The sequence below is a fragment of the Falco naumanni genome, chromosome 7, assembly GCF_017639655.2.
Source record: "Falco naumanni isolate bFalNau1 chromosome 7, bFalNau1.pat, whole genome shotgun sequence".
In the NCBI taxonomy this organism is placed as follows: Eukaryota; Metazoa; Chordata; class Aves; order Falconiformes; family Falconidae; genus Falco; species Falco naumanni.
Window position 1 is genome coordinate 66,738,634 of NC_054060.1, and position 20,551 is coordinate 66,759,184.

At 36.0% G+C, this 20,551-nt stretch overlaps 1 protein-coding gene across 1 annotated transcript in view; it reads right to left on the bottom strand.

Moving 5' to 3' along the window:
* Positions 1–20,551, bottom strand: part of CEP128 (centrosomal protein 128) — a 124,496-nt gene that overhangs the window by 25,526 nt on the left and 78,419 nt on the right. Inside the window, exons 19-20 of the mRNA XM_040601733.1 lie at positions 6,758–6,807; positions 551–574 (exon numbers count right to left, since the gene is read on the bottom strand). Coding sequence (XP_040457667.1) covers positions 551–574; positions 6,758–6,807 — 74 coding nt within the window. The remainder of the gene's footprint in view (positions 1–550; positions 575–6,757; positions 6,808–20,551) is intronic.

A 20,551-nucleotide genomic window follows, 5' to 3' on the forward strand; every position in this document is an offset into this window, starting at 1 on the left:
CTGCGTTCATGGCATGTACATGCACAAAGGCTTTTGTCCTTCCAAATTAATATCTCATTAAATTATAGTAATTAATCATCAAAATGGTATTCCTTCATGCTTTTATTTGCGGTGTTGACGTGGGCAGATTGTGTCTCTACATCCCAGCACAAATATGTAAAAAGCACACTTAACAGTCACTGAAATGATTAGACCTATTACACAAACCCCAACCATCAGAGGTGTTCGCAGTAGGAAAATAGCATCCTTTGTATGGCTCAAATCTACAACATTTCTCTTCCCAGGGATGGGATGAGGATTAAACTGTATAGAAAACCTGCCACATTACACTGTATTTCATTTAATTGGTGCTCAAATACTGTAGTAAAAACCTACACAGAAAGTTGCAGCGTAAAATTATCACATCTTCTCTTAAAATTAAAATGACAGTTAAAACCCCATAACCGCAATCTTTCTTTTTAAAGTACATAAAAATAATATTTTCCATCATTTAGAACAATAATCAGCAATGTCATTGTGATTGGTTTGGAAATTAATTTAAGAAACTTACCACTTCTAAGGCCATAATACGTTCCTAAAAATAAAGTACAAGATCCCATTAGAAAGTAAATAATATAAATGCAACTGAAGTTGAACAATGATGAAAAGGATTAATTTTGGTTTTTTGCTGGTCAGATGCATGGTATTTTGCAAAAAAACTCACTGAATAGGAACTGCTGTACTTAATCGGACCTTTGACTCATTTATCATACTATCTTAATTAGAAAATTGTTCCAAAGAAAAGTCCCAGAAACAAGAAAAGAAAGAATTTGAAAAAAATATTCCATGATTTTTTTTTTATTTGAATTGATTTTTTTTCAAATAGTACCTTTCCAGTATCATTGATCTTACTCTCATGTATCCCAAAGTTTGATTTCTTTTTTTCATCATCCGTGACTGTAATTCTAGCATGTTTTGGAGTTCATGTCATGTTAGCATCTGGTTTAGTTTTCTTTTAGGCATTTCCTTAGAAAACTAAAAAGTAAATTCCATATCATTATTCTGTTATCCAGAAATAGCTCTGAAGAATGTTTTATTAATAACAAGATGACGTTAGTCAAAGCCTAATGTCAGGCAAAAATAAAACGCAGATAAAATAAACTTGTGCAGTTTTAATCCAGCACAAAATCCGAAGCACCCAGAATTTATGTTTACTGTGTATACTTTAACATTCTGTTTCCATCTAGAGTATCTTCGAGGAAAATATTAAGCTAGTAAAAATCCAGATCATGTACTCTGGCACTAGGTCCTAACGAGGTATGATATTTTAAGTAATCTGCAAAAAACACACATTCAACTGTTTAGGTGAGCCCACATTTAGAGTGTTGACCACTAAGACGTTACAGGGACTCTTACCTTGCTCAAATATTATCTTTTTGAAAGTATGGGAGAGTATTTTTATTTTTTTCCTTTCTGTTTGATTAGGCTAAGAACCCTTACAGGTTTTCCTGTTCTATCCTTCCCTAACAGGTAAAAATGATTGCAGTAATCTGGATTTATTCCTGCAGCATCCAAAGACCATCAGACAAGTCTGAACTGACTTCACTATTTTGGTAGCAACAGGTACATTACAAATTTTTTACACTAGAAAAGAGTTCTTGCCGTTTGCAAGAATGTGAAAGTATTTTTCAACTTTTTTTAAGACTAGGTGGAAATGAGTTACAGACACTTGTAGAATTATTACTTCTTAGAAAAACTTTAAAATAATGGTTATGTTTACTAACTGAATGAATGTACGTATTTGTGTAAAAACCAGTATTTACATATTGTGTACTTAAATATTTTTGTGAACCCATTGTCTTTTGCATTACTAGAGTGCTAACTTTTACTCATATAATTTGAAGACGACACAGTTTAGCTGAGTGAAATATTTAAAGCCCATTCTCCCAAAGGTGTTTGGGGTACAAATGAGGTTAGTTTTCATCAGCTGCCTGCAATACTTGCAACTGACTAAAATTCTAAACCATAGGCAGAAGTGAGAATATATACGCTAAGAAAAATAACTGCATCAAGTGAGGCTGAAAAAAGATAAAGAAATAAAATAGTGGCTGGAAAAGACTGATTGATTCTGAAGACATACAAAAAGCAAGCAGACCATTCAGGAAAGTATGCACAAGGAAATATCTAAAGGGAAAACAGGAATGTACACAAAATAAGTTGAACAGAAATCTAATACACTACCAAAATACAACTGTTGAAAGAAAAAAGCTAACATTTTGCCTGTAGTGGATGCAACTAAACTGGTTGATATTAGAACTGCATACACAGTGGTTCAAAACTCCCTGCGCATAAACCAATGATAAATAATAAAACAAATGTACACAGAGGGGAAAAAAAATGTACCCCTCTAATCACATTCAGTTACAGGACTCTGATTTCAAAGTAGAGAGTTTTTCAAAAAATAAGACAAAATTTAAACTTGCAATTTTTAAAGGTTTTTTTTAAAAAAAAACAACAACAAAATGGGGAATCATAGAATAGATTCATAGAATCATTTAGGTTGGAAAAGATCTTTAAGATCGTCAAGTCCAACTGTTAGATGATCATACTGTTAATGGTAGGAATCAAAAAACTCAGATATATGTCTCAGATTTCCTATAGACTTATTTCACGTATGTTTTAGTTTTTTATTAGTAAACCCAGGATAATATGAAGCTCTAGAATACTAAACTTTGACATGTCTGCAAAAAAAAATAAAATGTTTGCTTAGTACTCATCACAATGCATGGTAGTTGGGGATTCCAACTACAGTGTTGCATAAGCAAAAGCTTTCTGACAAAAAAATGTTCGTGAAATTCAGTAAAGGTAGTGTATTAAATATTAAAGATTTTATTATTTCTTGGAAGCAGGTCTGAGATACAAACTGAGTATTTCAGCACATTAGAACAAACTTATGGTAGAAAAATAAACGTGAAAAACTCAAAAATATTTATTTTGAGATGCTCAGTCCTCCATAAAATTGCAGTGGCTGTTACACACCCTCTTGTTTATTTAAAGATTCTGCAACAAACCCCAAACTCATGACTATAAAGAAATGGTGCGCACAGATCCCATAAATATGTGGCAACGGTGAACAGCAGTTCAGATATAAATTTCTTCAGTTAAAAATAAATACTTTGCAAACAAATGTCGTAGAGTGAATGTATTAGTAGGATGAATGGTAGAATAAGTGTTTTCAACATGACTCAGTAAAATAAAGGCACATGATCTAGCAGCCAAATTCTAAAAACTGAATAAACTCTTACAATCCCAGCAGATAACTTTCTGAAGACCAGCATGTAACCGATTAGGAAATTTACCATGGATAATTTATACATTATCAATATATTTTCAAAATAAGATTCAGTATTTTAATATTTCTTAATTTACATTAGCATGCCACTAATTCCAAAGCAAATGAAAATGGCTTCTAAACGTTTTCCCAGAGAACATCCATACAGTTGAATATTGCAATTATATATAGCATATTGTTTTCACAAATGCATTTTTTTGTACACCATGGAACAGTTTTCACAAAATAGAAAGATTAAAACCTTCTAATTAGAGCCTTTTTTTCTTCCAACTAAGTAAGAAGTGAGGTTATATTCTTGAAGTGCCTATCAAAGGGAATGTAGAAAGTGATCTAGGCTCTTCACAAGCTAAAAATTGTATTATGATGAGTGCACGTGTTAACAGCAGAGAACAAGCATATGTTCTATGTCCTTATAGACAATATTTAGAACATATATGAACTCTCATATATAACCGCATAAACTCATATAAATTTAGGTATAACATAGAAACTTTAGTCAGAAGTATGCAAAAAGTTCAAAATGAAAAACAAGAATACAGTGATGTCACCCAAAGCGTCAGCCTCCTAGCTCTCAAAATACCCTGTCCTGTATCAACCAGCCACATATACTACATATAGTTTTCATCTTGACACATGAGTCAGGCTCACATAAAAAGATGTAGCTATTAAGATTCTTACCCTCTACCTAATGAAGTATTATTTTATCTTCATCATGCCAGTTGCAGTCCAACATATTCCCTGACTAGAGGATGACGTGAAAATTACTAGCCCAATATTTCCAGAAGTAATCGTCATAAAACATTTTTTGTCTGTCATTTGTGGTTTTCAACTGATGGCGCTGTAGAAGCACTAGTTGTACTTGATTCCAATGATTACTAACAAGAGGTGCTCTTTGTGGCCCCTCAAAAACCGAACAAACTACAAAGCATAAAAAACCATACACCCTTAGCACTGGGGAATGTTATTCTTACTTGCTTCAAAGACATGGCAAAGAAACTCTGGGATCCCCAGTCATCATTTCCCCACTAATCTCCAACAGATTTCCTCACGTGTCTGGCTTTTCGAAGACTACGGTCAGCATTCACGGCTCCAGTAACAAGTCCTACAGCCACGATAACCTGACTGCTTACAACTGTCTGTCCATCATCCAAACCGCACAGCCCTTCTGTCTGCCTGTTCCCTGAACATGGTTTACACATGGGGTTTGCTTAGGCTGCAAACAAAATGCATCAAGTATTAGCTTACTACATATAATACTCTGTGTACATTAGGATAGATACCAAAACATGTAGACAAAAAAACCAACAACAATCAACATAGTCCTTGGTTCAGCAGAAACCAGGTCGTCTGAGTAGGACTAACACCACGGGAAACCTATCCAAGGACTGTAGGCCTTGGGGGCAAAGAATACTATTTTATTTGCTACTGGTCCTGAATTTGACAAACAATCACCTTCTAGCAATCTGCTTCAATGAAAGCATTAATACGCTACAACCAACTATACACATGCTTTGCTGAACTGGGGCTCAGAAGAAACAAATATTCCATACCACCTGGTTAACAAAAGGGTAAGTGTGCCAGGAAATTCCCTATTCAAAGAAACTCTCACTTTCCTCTTGCTTCCTGTGCTTTATATATCGAGATGCAACAGGTTGGGGAGATTCAGTCAGGAGGACACGCAGTTGGTTTTCACCACTATTTGCTAGCAAAGCTGTACATATTCAGCCACCGCACTTTAGAACACAGCATCACCAGGACAGAGGATCCCAGACCCGGGTACATTTTGAGACATATTGGCTAAGCAGGACATAATACTATCTAGAAAAATAATAGATGGTTTTGCTGAGTACTTTGATGGTGAAAAAGCACTGGCATCTGAAGGAGCAAAAAACTGCTACCAAGCGTTTGAATAAAAAAATAGCAGCCAGAGCAGTACGAGTCACACACTGAAACCAGAACTGCCAGTTAGGGAAGGGCATAAAGCAACTTGATCAGGAACTTGACAGACCATCACTAATACAGGCAAGCACATATATGCCCACAACACACTCTTATGATGCAACTTTCTGCAATATAAAATTACTCCTCATTCAATCAGAAGTAACATCATTAGAACAATTTGTCAACTACAGAGCTTCACATGAAAGCAGATGCAGAATTGCTTCACATGAAAGGAGATCTTTTTACACTGATGTAACTAGATATGCACCTGTGTAAACTGCTTGCGCAGACAAGCGCTCAGCCTTGTTGAACTCGAGCTGCCAGAAAGCCAGGCCAAGATTTTTGTTTGAACAGGAAACAGCTGGATTGGTGTGTTGTGTAACTTGTGGGACTTGCAACTTGTCTCTTCTTACTGGATCAAACTGTTTCTACACTAACTCTTTTGATACCTCTAGCCTGCAAAATGCCTTCTATTTATTATAACAGAAGGGAAGGCTTATCTTCAAACAAACTGCGCCGGTCAAAACATAATTTGATTTTCCTTAACAGCTTTATCTTTATTAATTTCCACATAAATGTCCTGCTTCCAGCACACTTCCAGAATGCTGCTTCATTGATACACTCTTCATACTGTACCTAAACTTTGTTTATATTCATGTTGGGTATTGTTTGCTGTAATTTCTTGTTAAAAATTTCTTTTTTGCTTTCTGCATTCTGAAGAATACATACACTATTCTCCCTAAAAATCTCCCAAGCCTCATAATTTAAACATTCCAGCTTGGTTTTGCTTTCCTAGCCATTTTCATTTCAAAAGAGTATGTTTTCTTTGACTGTAATGCTTAAATACTATTCCAAAGCTAATTCTTACTTTCTAAGTGCAAATTTAAAGTGCTTAGCACAAGCAGCTTTACTGCTAGATGACATACAATGAGGATTTACCATATTGTATCAAGTCCTATCATATATCAGCTGGTCCCTTCTTCCTCAGGAAGGTGATTATGGACATTTAATGTTTCAGAAATTTAAAATACTTAAAGTCTTTTACCTTCAGTTTTATTCAGAGATACAGAAGAAAGCAACACACCCAGAAAATCTCTATTCTACTTCATTGGTTGAGTTAAAGCATTTTTGCAGGTCTGAACGCAGATTTGCACTGCTCTTACTCGCATACAGTTTCAGTGAAGCCGGCAGCATAACACCACAGAATACCTTCGATATACAGTGTGACTTTAAAAGCAGCATTCTTTTCATTGATGGACTAGATTTAATGACTCATAGGAGAAGGCTGACTAATCTTCTCTAATGTGCAGCTTAATTGGCGGGCAGAAACTCAGCAGTGAGTACTAGCTATCAGGGCTGTATTTCGCTGATTATATTTCCAAAGCTGAATTTACGATACAAGGGAGAAATCATAGTGTTGTAATGCAACTTAGTAATTTTAAGGGTGACAAAAAGCGTAGCAAGTTAATTAAATAGAAAGTATACCTGGAGAGCTCCCATTTCTTCCTCTCTTCTGAGGGTCTTCTCTAGTAGCTCTGTAAAATGAAAAATGGAACTTGTAAATTCAACTTTCTGTCAGGCCACAAGATAGCAAAAGTACTGTGTAAAACAGTCAGTGAGTTTTTTGGTTTACAGCTTTCACAACATTCCTTTTTAGCTGATTAATTGATGAAGCATGTTAGTAATATGATTTTTTCAAACCATGGGCTGTTGAGATGACTAAAAACCAGCCATAAGATGACAGTCTGACTTGGGGGGGCGGAGGAGGGGGAAGCGTTCAAGTGCATTCAAATTCACAGAAAAATTGCCTATGCTTAAATCAATCTTTCGGTGTATTTTTAGAATTGAAGGGGGGGGGGGGGGGGGGGGGGGAAGAGAGATTCACTCTGAAAATAGATTAAAACAGAAGTATATCATCAAAACTATGCAATTATACATGAGAAATTACTCCAGGTTACTTTTTTATCAGCCAAGTAACAGTCCCCTATGGAAATGAGTGTAGACAATTTTGACTATTATCACAATAATTACCTTCCCTCACTAAAATAGAAAAATTCCAATAACAGAAATAGCCACTTCACTGTAATAAACATATTAGAAAATTTTCTTATGGTCTTTACACCATGAAAAGCTAATATCTTGCATTCACTAGTGTGACAATTATATGCATTGGCACATACATGCACTTATGCAACATTTCATGTTAGAAATGAATTTGTTAGAGTTCCGTGGGATATATCATGAGTTGCTTTTCTACTTTATTTCAATCACATATTTTTATGATTAAAATTATGGTTTTGATCAACTGCATCATATTTAGAATTCTGGGAAACCTTTAAAGTTATAACCTCACGGAGAGCAGGGAAAACAAAAAACATGCTGCAGGCTTAGTATTATTTTAACTATCAGAAGCTCACTCGTCAGTTTTGCATGAGAAGAACTAAGCCAGAGACCAACTCTGAATCAAGATATGCTCCAGTTTGCTAGCAATTAGGAGAATTATGAAATTGCCTTGACAAGCTCACAGGACTGAATTCTGACTGTTATTTCCCTCAGCATCCAAGTACAGAACAGCTAACTGAAAGTACCTGTGTATACTTCCTTAAGAAATAAAGATTGCTGATAAAAGCAGTTTGGTTATTAAAGAGTAGCTTCAATGATTTACAACAGAAACCACTTAAGATATTCCACTGACATGAATTTCCCTTCTTGCTGTAATTTCTCTCACCTTTTCTTTCTCCTTGCTCTCGTTATGAAGCCTCCTTGTGAGCACCTTAAGCTGTTACCTCTTTTATCATAGTTCATTATCCATTTCTGATAGCACACAGATTATTTGAGACTTATTTTCAGGCACCAGTCCTTTAAAACGTGACGTAGAGAACACGTACAAAAACTTCAGTTATTTCTCTCACAAGCAGAGAGATTGACTTGCTGTTCTTTCTCCCTAGCGCCTATGCACTATTTTCAAATCCTTTTTAAAAATTAATAAAATGACTGTTTCTTCACTTTCTTTTGGCACATCCATGTTTTTCTGGATTATTCTTTGGTATGCTTTTCAGTACAGTCACTCAACTGCCATAAATTACTGGAGTTAAATGTGCTGCCATCAACACTAGTTAGTGCAAGAATTTGGGTTTGGAAAGTGGCTGCTCTATATGTTTTCTTTGGGTATATTCCAGTATTGTAACTGAGTCTGTAAAAATTTGTATTGTAATATTAGCTTTTAACAAAAATGAGAAGGGAGGAATAAGTCTATGAGAAAGGGATGGAAAAGAAAGACTCTTCCTCAATTTCCATCTGACGGAAAAAAGATTCTGATGCTTCATTTTGCTTTCCATTCTAAAGCAGTATTTGAGATTCTGTAGTACAGACATGATTGTTCTAAGTGAAAAGAATGTTATTACAAGGTTCTTTTCAAAGACCTTTTATAAATGTAAGGTAAATTGAGCTTATTTCTGCTAATGGCCTCACATTTGAAAGTTCTGCATCTGAAATTAGGGATAGCTAGAATCCATTTACTTTATATCGTACCACTGCCTAAACTGACTGTCCTGCAGGATGTTCATAAAAACGTCCCCAGAAGGGCGGGTAGGTATTGAAGTGGTGTTATTGAACTGGCAGTATATACCTGCTTTACCGAGCCACCCTTTACAACCATATATTTAAGAACCAAGTTCTGCACTTAAACTGATGATTCCACTTAGTACCTCATCTAAAAAAATAGCATGCTTTCTCCAAAGCTAAAGCAAAAAAAATAATAAAAAAATTAAAGCAACATGTATTAAACAGCTATACAAGAAGTCCCAATAAAACCCAGTATATTGTATCATTCTTTTAAACATTGCTAAGGTCAGAATATCTTTGCTTTTAAACAGAACTGAAAAGTTCTGTTTAATGGGTTTATAATTTGTAAAACACTTCCCATATTTAAGTTCTTGTGTAAACATGTTTTACATATTCAGTGCCAGAAAACAATGTTATAATAAATTTCAGATAGAGAATGCCTTGTGTCTGTAATATAGCAACGATGGTCACTAGCTCTAGTGGAGGCTCCATTCATTCATCCTGTGAACAGCCCGAGTTTCTCAAATTATAACTTTCTTTCCTAAAGGAAGTTGCACAATGGCATGAGTTTTTGCATTTGTGAACAATCCTGCTATGATCACCTTTCAAAGCTTAATGTAACCACAGGGTTCTTGGGTTTTTTTCAAAGCAACGTATCATTATTCTCATGGGGTGCAGAACACATCAATTTATAGATTGTCTAGAAGAATCAGCATTAATCAAAAAGTATTACAAAGCCACCTTCAGGCGGCGATGGATCTTCCCAAAAGAAAAATACATGGAAAAAGACAACATGAGAAATTACTTTTAGAAATCAACAACTTCCTCTTTTATTTTTACCTCAATATGAAGCTCACAATCGTACAATGAGCTATAAGCTGAAACTATTGAAAAGCCCCACAAGTACGTTTCAGTTGTTTAATAATGCTCAAAATCAACAGGAAGTTCAGCATATAGTCTGCAAAATTAGGGTCATACTTCTGTGTAGGTTTTTTTCAAAAAAATTATTTAGTGTGGTTAAACTCCAAATCATCTAAGGTTTTATCTCATTTAGCTATGCATCAGTGAACACCAACTCAGTGTCCTTGCCGTTATACAACAGTGGCTTAGATTTATCTGATCAAACTTCCAGGAAATAGAGCGGTTATGATTTAAAACATTCCATAAGACTCATTATTTTTTGCAGTTTGCCTGATACTGAAACAACATAGCACGTTGCAAAATAGCGCAAATATTAACCTGGAGATGAAGATTTTATATTCCATCATAACTTTCACATAAGTCAGGGGGAAAAAAAATACGCAGTTATTCAGGCAGAATTATCGCACACACACATCAGTTGTAATTTTCACTGCCAGCGAAAAATATCAGAAAATAGATTTAGAAGCAGATATGAATTGATTAGAATGAGTAAAATACAACTGTACTATCTTATTTATCTTAGCTAATCCATTAATCTGCCAATAACCAACTAAAATGTTAAAAAAGCAGTTCAACTCCTCCTTTACCTCTGTGCTGGAAGTAACAAAGCTGTTTTTTTTGTAAATTTTGTACAAAAAAATGTACAATTGATGTTGTATTACTAGGAGCAAGCAACTTCCCGAGAACTTAAATTAAAAATCACAGATTTGAGAAAGAACACTGAATAGCCTTCATTCATTAGTAGGAACTGGATTTTAAATACTGCTTGACCTCCCATTTTAAAAAACAGAAGATAGTGATAGACCACACTCCGCTCCACATTCTGTGAAGACTGATGTGCCAGCGAAAATTCAACACATTGGATCAATACCAGTTTTGTATGTTCACCACTAAGAATTTAAATTTGGTACCTGCTAATTCACAAAATTTTCTAGCAAAGGGGAACACACAAATACAGAACTGTACACAAAAGCGGTTCTTACGGTTACAGATATCTAGTCATACAGCCAAAAACCCTAAAAGGTGATTCAGATGACTCTGAAGTTGGCATTTGGAGTTCAATCCAGTTCTGTGTACATAGCTAATGCACTGCAAATACATCCAAGATATCTGCAACCTGCTGGCAGATCTGACTTAAGACTCTGACCCTTCTGAAGCAGCGGCAGATGACACAGGAAACTATACAGCAACTCAAACAGCACACAAAATACTGCTACTGTGTGGCATTAAAACAAGAAATCCAGGTTATTGTCAGAAAAGAATGGATGTTTGGAGAAAATTGCCAATGTTTTTTTTGCATCGAGCTAAGAACAGTTCTCCAAAACACGAGCCAGAGCTTTCAGTTATACAGTAGCAAAACTATTTCAGATTTCCCAAAGTTTGTGCCCTAGAAATGTAGGTTTTGTGTTACACAAGCATATGGCAAACTCTTAAGAAATCACGTAGACATCCTGATCATATTATCTTTACAGTTGTTTTGATCAAAAGTTGCAGCGTATTTATTTCGAGTCTTTCCTATCGTTCTCACTTCAAATACTCATCCCATGGTTTTCAATCATCGTTTGGGTAAGTTTCCCACGAAGCTGCTGAACAGATACTGCAGCATTCCTGTAGATGCACAAGGCAGCCAAGCAGGTTTCCTTCAAGTCTGAAGGAATTTTTGAGCAGCTGAATAAACCAGTTTCTCTCAGCTAGAAATCACTTGCACTGCAATTGCACAGCAAAGTTGAATTACATATTATACCACTTACAATTTTCCCTTCACACAATGAATTGGACATTTTTGAGCAGTGAATTAAGCTGTTTCTAACTGAACCAGTTTAAGGAAAACATTTAAGAAGAAATATATTCATGGCTAGTAGTGACAGAACACCCACAAGTTCACGCTGTACCTGTGTCGGTAGGATTCTGGTGGCTGGCCTCACAGTACCATGCCAACAGTCATGGTCCAGAAACACTCAATACTACAAGATGTTTCAATGAGGCTGGACCTTTGTACCATCAGGTCAGACACCACAAATCACCCTGGCACTAGAACAACTGAGATACAGCAGTCCCAGGACTTGCTTCAAACTAATTGAAACAATACTTGCCATGCGTGCAAGCCGTTGAAGGCAATTTCTACATAAACACATTATTACCCTAAAAGACCTCTAGAAAAATAGGTGTTTCTTAGAACCTTAATTTTTTGCTAGTGTAGAACAAGGCCCATAAATAAGGAGCATTTCAGAATGTGTTTATGTAATCCCAAGCAAGATTTAACAAAATAAATAAATCTCTGAAGTCAAAGGTGATACTGTTTGGATTAAATACCACATACGGAATCTGTAAGATATAGAATACTTCTATCCTGCTCATTTATCCCCACTGCATTCATAGGTTTAGTGAATGAAGATAAAGCATGCAGAAATCTCAAAAGTTGGGGGGGGGTCCTAGATTATGTTCAAGTTTTTAAAAGTTTTTAATAGTTTTTACCTCCAGACTCTACAGTCACTGCATTTTTATTTTATTTGTAGCTTCTGCTAAACATAAGAAGCCTTAAGTGATTTTTAAAGCTGATTAGTTTTCCAATCCATTAGTAAACTGTTATATTAAAATTGAACACATTCCACTATCTTTAAAGATTATAATTCAGTAACCACCACTGCAATCAATGCAAGTGCACATCACCACCACAACTAAAACAGCTGTTTATCTAAATCAATAATTTTCTCATCCACCTGTAAAAAGACCTTCAAACTCAAAGGAACAAGGGATTCCCTTTTCCCGTACTCTTTGCCTTCATAAGTTCTAGCAATTTACTAGCTACTGTAGTCTTTAGTAACATGGTCAATATTTCAAAAGAATATACTTTACACAAAACCTTGAAGTTCTTTTTAATGAATTCATTCTTTCGACACCCTTTAGGTATACACTTATTTTTGCTGTGGAACTTCAAAGCAGATTTTTAAATCTACAGTGGTGCATTTGTTTGCAATAAGCTGAAGCAGTACCCACAATCGTAACAGAGAACGGAAAAAAGGCGTCTGAAGCTAAGGGAGAAGGAAACAGTTCACTGCTCAGATCCCCAGAGACTTATCACTACGCAGGAAACGTAACATACTGTATTTTCTTACTATCCCCTGAGGCTTAAGCAAGTTTGGTATTTTGTAGCACAACTTTCAAATGTTCACATCTCCAGTGCTGGCCTGGTCTAGCTAATTGCTTTTGGGAAAAGGATAACACATAGAAGGGAAATGTAATCATATGGGGGGGGGGGGTGGGGGGGGTGGCGGGTTAGGGACAACAGAGAAGTGCAGCTTAAGAGTCTCCGATAATTTTCTTTTAAAGTCATACTCATGCTTGTGACTTTTACAACACTTTTAGGAATTAGTGGTATCTTACTGGATCAGGCCTAAAATCATGCACCCTAGGTCCCACTTCAGACAGTAAGCACAAGTGGATATTAAGAGGCAGGACAGGAAAAAGATAATATTATTTACTTTAATGGCAACTTCCAGCAATGAGCAGCTGAGAGAATTCTTAAGAAAAAGGGCTGCATCTGGACCATCCACAACCTAGCTGACCTCCATGAACTTCACTATTTCTTCATTGAACCTATTTCTTATTTTGGATGCCAGAACATTTTGCAACTAGTTCTATAATAAAAGCACGTACTGTGTAAAAACTCCATGCTTCCTTTGTTTTAAACATGATGCCTGGACTATCAAAGACTTCTTTACATGTATAAATCTTTCTTCTAATTTACTTCCTTATGTTTCACAATGTTATTTCTCTTTGTTTCCTTTTCATCTTGTTTCATATTTGATGTAGGTAGTTTAATTTTGAGTATCTCCCACATTTTATTTAGAAAACCTCTTCCAACTTTTCATTTTGTCCCAAGATGTCCTAAATTCTCCTCATCAGTTCTACACTCTCTCTGTACCTACCATTAGCCGAACTACTAACGATGCACTTCCGAATTCAGTGTAAGGAAGACAAGAGTGGATATACGTATATTTTTCACATAAAATGTTTAAGTATACAAGAAACTATGCCCAGCTGCTATAACCCCTTCTCCTGTCTAAATATGCTTGTGTTAGAATAGTTTGTCTGAATACAAGATTCAATAAATTCAGAAAACTATATTACAATATTATCAAACAAAAAATTATAGGTTCCACTATGCTGCTTAAGCATTTTTCTGCTTAAGCATTTTTAAGAGGCCTTTACCAAAACAATGAGGTTTGGGGGTTTTTTTTAATGCTTACACAAGACTTTTTAGTTCTATTTCTGGCTTTACCACTCATGTTAGTACCTTCCTGGGAAATGTTCTGTGCTTCATTTAAAAATGTTAAAGACAGTACTTTCCTATCTTCACAGAGCTGATGCAAGGTTTAAAAAGTGCACAGAAATCCACACAAAAGACATTCTTATGAACGCAAAAGGGTGATAGCACAAAATTTCATTAAGTCTTAGCAACTGCCTGACTTACTCGCTGGGAGAGAGATGTTAGACTATGCTTAGCATATTTATTTTGGACTACATTGATTCTCACTTGAAAGCTACTGCAGGAAGAGTAGAGAGAGGGTTGTGAATATATGTATAGTTAACGTATCTTGAAGAACAACTGCAAGTAATCAACCCATTGTCTTCCTTTGAATGACTCCTGCGCACCAGCAGACATGCTGCAGCAGATCCCAAACAGCTCCTGAGGGACCTTAGGGTTAACCTCTAGTTAATTAATGACCAAAGAACAACATCTAGGAAGTGATGCTTCCTTTGGGATACTTTAGCAAGTTCTAGTAAGTTTCAGTAAGAAACACTTAGTGACACGGACATACCAGAAGACTAACATTGAAGTAATAAAATGTCTTATTCTGAATCAAAGATAACCACATTTTCATAATGGAACCAAGTCTCAGAATAACAGTCATCTAGCTCAGTGGTGTTACACTGTCAAAGGTGTGTACATTTCTTTATTATCAATATATGTGTATATTTATTATATGTGTATTCACTATCAATAAATATACATATATTAGTGGTGTGTGCTTAAAAACATTTTACTGATAGGGGTATGCTATCAAAAAGGTTTGGAGACCAGTGCTCTGTACTGCAGAACAATCTCACTCCTGGAGTGAGCAGACTATGGCTGACAGCCAGCATTCAGTATTTGAATTTTTTCAATACAGGCCTTCAATTTTCCTAAATCTGGAATGTTTTCTTGGCCTCTTACTCCAAAATTCTTTCTTGTTTTATGTCAAGCTGCATACGTCATGTAACATGAATTAAGTGGAAAAAACCCAAAGTTCAAGCAAAAGCAAGGTCTAATGAGAATGTGTATAAGAAGAGAAAAGGGTGGGAAGAATGGGGAAGAGAAAGAGGAAAAAATGAATTTACAGTAGAGGGACCAAACAAGTATGTGTGGCATATTATTCAAAGAGCAGCTCTCCTACAAGCAGTGGATCATACCTAGAGACCTTACTATGGCTCTTGAGTCATTAGTGATGTGTACCAACTAATCTTTATGAGGAACGTCAAACACATCTTTCTATCTGGAAGAGGAACTGTCCGTATGGCAATGTAATTCTTTATAGAGATTTGCCATCTAGAGCTATGAATATCTTCTCTAAACAGCTGCCACTATTATAAATTCAGAGGTGCTGTCCCAAGTAATGTTTGTTTTCTGAAGTAGTGTCCAAATAAGCAAGTTCAATTCCAGCCACAATAGAATCCAGGGTCTCCTCTAGAATCTAGCGAGATGGTACACCAAAATCAACACAGCTGGGGCAGCAGCACAGAGCAGTTAACTCTCCGAAGCACTGAGAAACCAGCAAGCCACATCCGCAGAGCTATAGAAAACCTGTTTGCAGTAGAGCTATAGAAAATCTGTTTGCAAAACATTAGGGAAGAGTTGAGTAAATACAAAGATGTAAAAACATATAAAGTCAGACCACCTGTATTTCAGTTTTTGGCAGCCCCATTAATCAATCAACTCCTCTTAATCCTAAGCAGCCACTTTTCTGCGGCAGAAAGTATTAGATCTGCAGTGTGATTTGTGCTATGGACTTTAATCTGCTTCCTCTGCTGCAGGATAACACCACCATCTTATTTGGTAACTTTAACTGAAGCCTTTACTATACCATAATTCTACTGACAGAAAACCACTAAGGGCTAAATTTCTCTTTATGCCTCTATCTAATGATTTCTTAGACTTATTTTATATATATATTTCACAATAAATTAATAATGTAAACAGAACTTTCTTGCCTGAAAACAAGAACTATAGATGTCAAAAATGGTACAGTAAAATAAAAAAAAACTGAACAAAAACATGGAAAATTGATCCAGTAAAGCAAAAGTTCATCTGAAAGGCATGGTTTCTGCCACAAAAATTAAAATGGGACACATCAGATACCAAGAATGTACTTGCCAAAATTTTATTTTTCCAGTTCTTTTTAATTAATATCTTGGTTGGCTGTACAAGAACAGTTTGGAGTTTCAGGATGCTGCCATTTCCTGATTACACATTAAATATCTGCTTAAAAAACCTATATCCATAAATCTGCAGGAACCAGAAGGCGATGTTTAAGATGAAAATCTATCCTCAAATCAATATGAAAACACCCCTAATAATTGTGATCCACTCTCGTAACATTCTTTATGTCCTGGGTAAAAATTTACCTGTCAACATTCATCATAAAAATCTTAATAAAGATACCAGTGATTAAACAAACCAGAAGGCTAAAGTGTCAATATCACATTTTTTCCCATTCAATACACTCAAGAATGAAAACCCAACAGAATATAGCAGGAGAACCCAGCATTGCTACGGCCTGTGCCCTTCTCTTATGTGAGCTAAGGAACGTTGTCCTGTTAACTGCACTTCAACACTTCCAATCAACGTGAAATCCAAACCTCAAACTGTAACAACCGTGGAATTCTTCTGGTCATTGTAGCTTCAGGGCTATGTCTTCTACTCAGAGGTAACAAAACAGAAATTTTAAGTGCAAGATGAACTTTCTTCATGGCAAACAAAATGCTTAATACCATTAAATGTAATAATTAAAACGTGTAAGTTAAGAGAAAGCAGTTTCAAATTTCATCTTACTAAAAGATACATATCCCAAAGAAAACTCATTAACACACACACACACTTAGTATTTGTCTTGAGGAAAAAATAAGATGAAAAACCCTACAAATAAAGATAATATAGATCATTGAGATTCACTGAATTTAGACATTAATCTGACACTCAAGAATCTCAAAGATAACACAAGTCACAATGAAAATGTGAATGTGAATGAGAAACAACCTACTTCATTGGCCTTTTGCAACCGTCTACTCAGTTAGCTGCAGTTACCAACAGACTGAACTCCACCAGTCATTGGCTGGAGTAATTGAACAAAAAGCCAAACCAAACACGTTGTGCTAAAAGAGAGCCCTCTGACACCAGTCCACCACATTTACTGTATAGGAGAGAAGAACAGTAGCTTGCAACAGTAACCAGCAGTTACTGCTTACTTTTGCGTCCTGTGACTTTTTCAGGATTTTTTTAAAGATAACATTCTTTGGGTCAGTACGCATTTGCTTCATGTAAGTCTGTTCTCACTCACAATTTCTGTTCCTGCAGAGGTTTAAAATGGGTATTTTCATTGTTTCAAAAGTGTGCTAGCTGAAGACACTGTAAATCCAGTCAGTAAATACTTGTTAGAAACCATATCGACATCATCTCTAAAATAGTCTGATAAGTAACTACTTTTTCTTCAACAAATTTGCATGAATGTGAATTTGACAGTATGTGAGAAGCAGAATCTCCTCTAGATGAAAAAGTCTCACAGTCAAGATAAACAACAGCACTTCAAAGAAAGTCTGTATCTTGTGCTTGGTACTATCTTGAAGAGCATCAGTCACAATAATTTCAAGCTTCGCCTTGAGTAGGTGTAGCCACTCTTCTTTTAAATAGATTTAAACACAGCTTGTACAGAATTAAGGATTTTGTAACTATTATCAGTGCTCCTAAGGCCTAAAATGCCATTTCAATAATGACTTGATCTACTATGAGATGCAACTGTTATCATGCATATAGGTGTCAATTACTCATGCAGCAGTAAAATTGCCAACTGGTACTGGAATGGAGGCAAAAGTGTTTCAATTATAAATAGATCTTGAGAAGAGATTTTATTATTATTTTTAGAAAATATAACCTGCAATGCTAGTGAATAAACACTTCATATTTTACAAAAGGCTGCTGAGAAGCCAGCAAATGTTTACCCTAGCAGTCTAATACTACATTTATACTACAGTGAAGTTCTTTACTTAAAGGAGTTAGCTTTAAATAAGGTACTAAGGGTACTAATGACTGCGTGATTACTCCTACTTCATATCCAACAGAAGCTAGCACAACCCCAGCTGAAATGGTGCTGGCACTAAGTGCTCCAGTTCCACCAGATGTGGTCAGTTCACCTCAGAGATGGCATCTGCAAGTCTCTTTGCTTCCTGCCTCTGGATGTGCATTGCTCTTGCTTACTGTGTCCTGAGAAAAATGTGGGACCTGGACCTTCACAAGGGTCAATTTTGGTCATTACAATGAGAACAAAGCATACTGGCAAAACCCACAGATAGTCCTAGGTGGCTAACAGTGAGTAAAATATGGTTATAGAGGGGTCCAATGAGGAGCAGGCGTGAAACATGGGAAGGAACAGCTAGCAGAGATGGGAGTGAGAGAAACGAAGCAAGAATTTTGTCTCCAGTGACATTAAATGGCTCCGTTGAATGGGAAACTACAGTCTGACCCACTAACTCATGATTATTTTGGATTTGTGTGAGCTGTAATCACACCTCTGTCCATAGCACAGATCTACCCAAGCTAACTGACCGATGGCTTTTTCTCCCATCGTTTCAATTAGACACCCTATTAAATAACCCGGAAGGAGGGAGGAATCAGCAATATGTAAAAAAAAAAATATAGTAAGAAATCTTCTCAAAGTGAGGTCTTCAGAATAGTTGACACTTTAAGCAGAAAATACAGTTGATGATTCTGTTTTGTCACTGCATACAATATATAATTGTTACAATTCACTCCCGAATGGAGAAACATTTCCCTTCTGACTATGAATAAAATCTTCCAGCAATACACAGAAAGAAATTGCAACTTAATTTGTTTTCATTCACCAAGTGCAAGCTTGAGAAGATAATTTGTCATTTCTTGTTTTAGAAAATTATGTTGATATGTTTATGGGCAGAGCAGCTACATTAAAATTATGGTATGGCATATAGAAATGACAAAACAGGAAATTGAATGCCACTTTCTTCAGTGAGTTCTCTGTCTTAATATCCCAGGCTTTTCTGGTTTTGATGTTTATCATCCTAACCATATTTATGCATATCAGCAAATTTCCTTTTGGCTGCATCTGAAAGGCAGCTGCATATCTTAATGCAAAAGTACACAGAACTGATCTTGGACCTAACAGCTAAGGAAGGGTCAAAGATTGAGGGTATCAAGGTTTTTGAAGCAGCTAGTACAAGTCAGTTAAAAGGAATTAACTGGGCACACCAAAGGAGGCTGGCAGCTGCAAAACAGAAAGCTTTTCTAGCCAAGGACACTTGTTACTTGAGATGAGTAATTCTTTGGAGCTTAGAAGCATATTTCCTAATTGGGTTGTTTGAAGTTCAGAGCTAAACAGTCTATTTGCAACATTCGCAGCAAAGGACAGCAGATAACATAGGAAGCTGTAAGATACTGGTCCTGAAACTGAGTTTCCGTACCAGTCTCAGAAAAAAAAAAGAAAAAAAAAAAAAGAAAGAGATCTTTTAGCAGCTTAGGCATTTTAATAAACTGTCAGAAGAGTAAAGCACACAAAAGTTATAGCTCTATGGGATTCAGTCCTTGGTAAGTGCTGCAAGAAAGCTTTTAATTCTACCAGCTGGCCCTAAGACCCAAACAGCTTCTAAGAAAACATTTCCTTCAGTCCAGCACACACACACACACAGAGGTCGGCGTGTCTTGCTGCAAAACAGAGTACCTCCCCAAATGTACGGAAGGTCCTCCTTTGTAATTAGGCAGGTGTTAGAAACCACAATATAATGCAACTAGCAGTTATAGAACACCCCAGCTCCCCACAGGTGCTTTAGAGGGAGATACAAGAAACCGTATTCTGGCAATTACGAAGAAAGCCGTAATGGTAACTCGTTACTGATTTTCTCCGCTATAGACTCCAAGCTTCTTCCTTGGTGGGACAACCCTGTGTATTGGCCCCTAGTAACTGATGATAGACAAATGAGAATTACCAACTCATGCTGGTAAACATTTTAACTCTCAGTGACTGGAAACATTTCACTTAATATCTAAAACCCTATTTTGAAAATTCTAGTATCTAAATGCAATAAATTATTATTCCCTCCATGTAGCCATGTGCAGGAAATATAACAATTCCAGTAAATTTTTCAGGGAAAAACGTTTAATACATAGATTTGGAGGGAAAAAATCTCCTATACTTTAAAAGAGAAAAGAATATTAAGAAAATAATTAAACATTTAAGTTAGCCATTGCTTCTCATGCGCAAGGCATATAAACATAAATTGAATTTTGTTTCCCGGTTTAACAAAATGAATAGCAACACCAGAGCTTTGTTTTTCTTGTGTGCATTGGAGTATATGCCATTTTCAACTGACATTTTACTTTTTATTTCTGATCAATCTCATTTCTAGAGACTGATCACAACAAAACTTAATTTACATGGCTGTTTTCACTGAGTAAAAAGGTAAGAGCTATTAGTCTCAGAACAGAGATTACATGGAGAAATGAATATC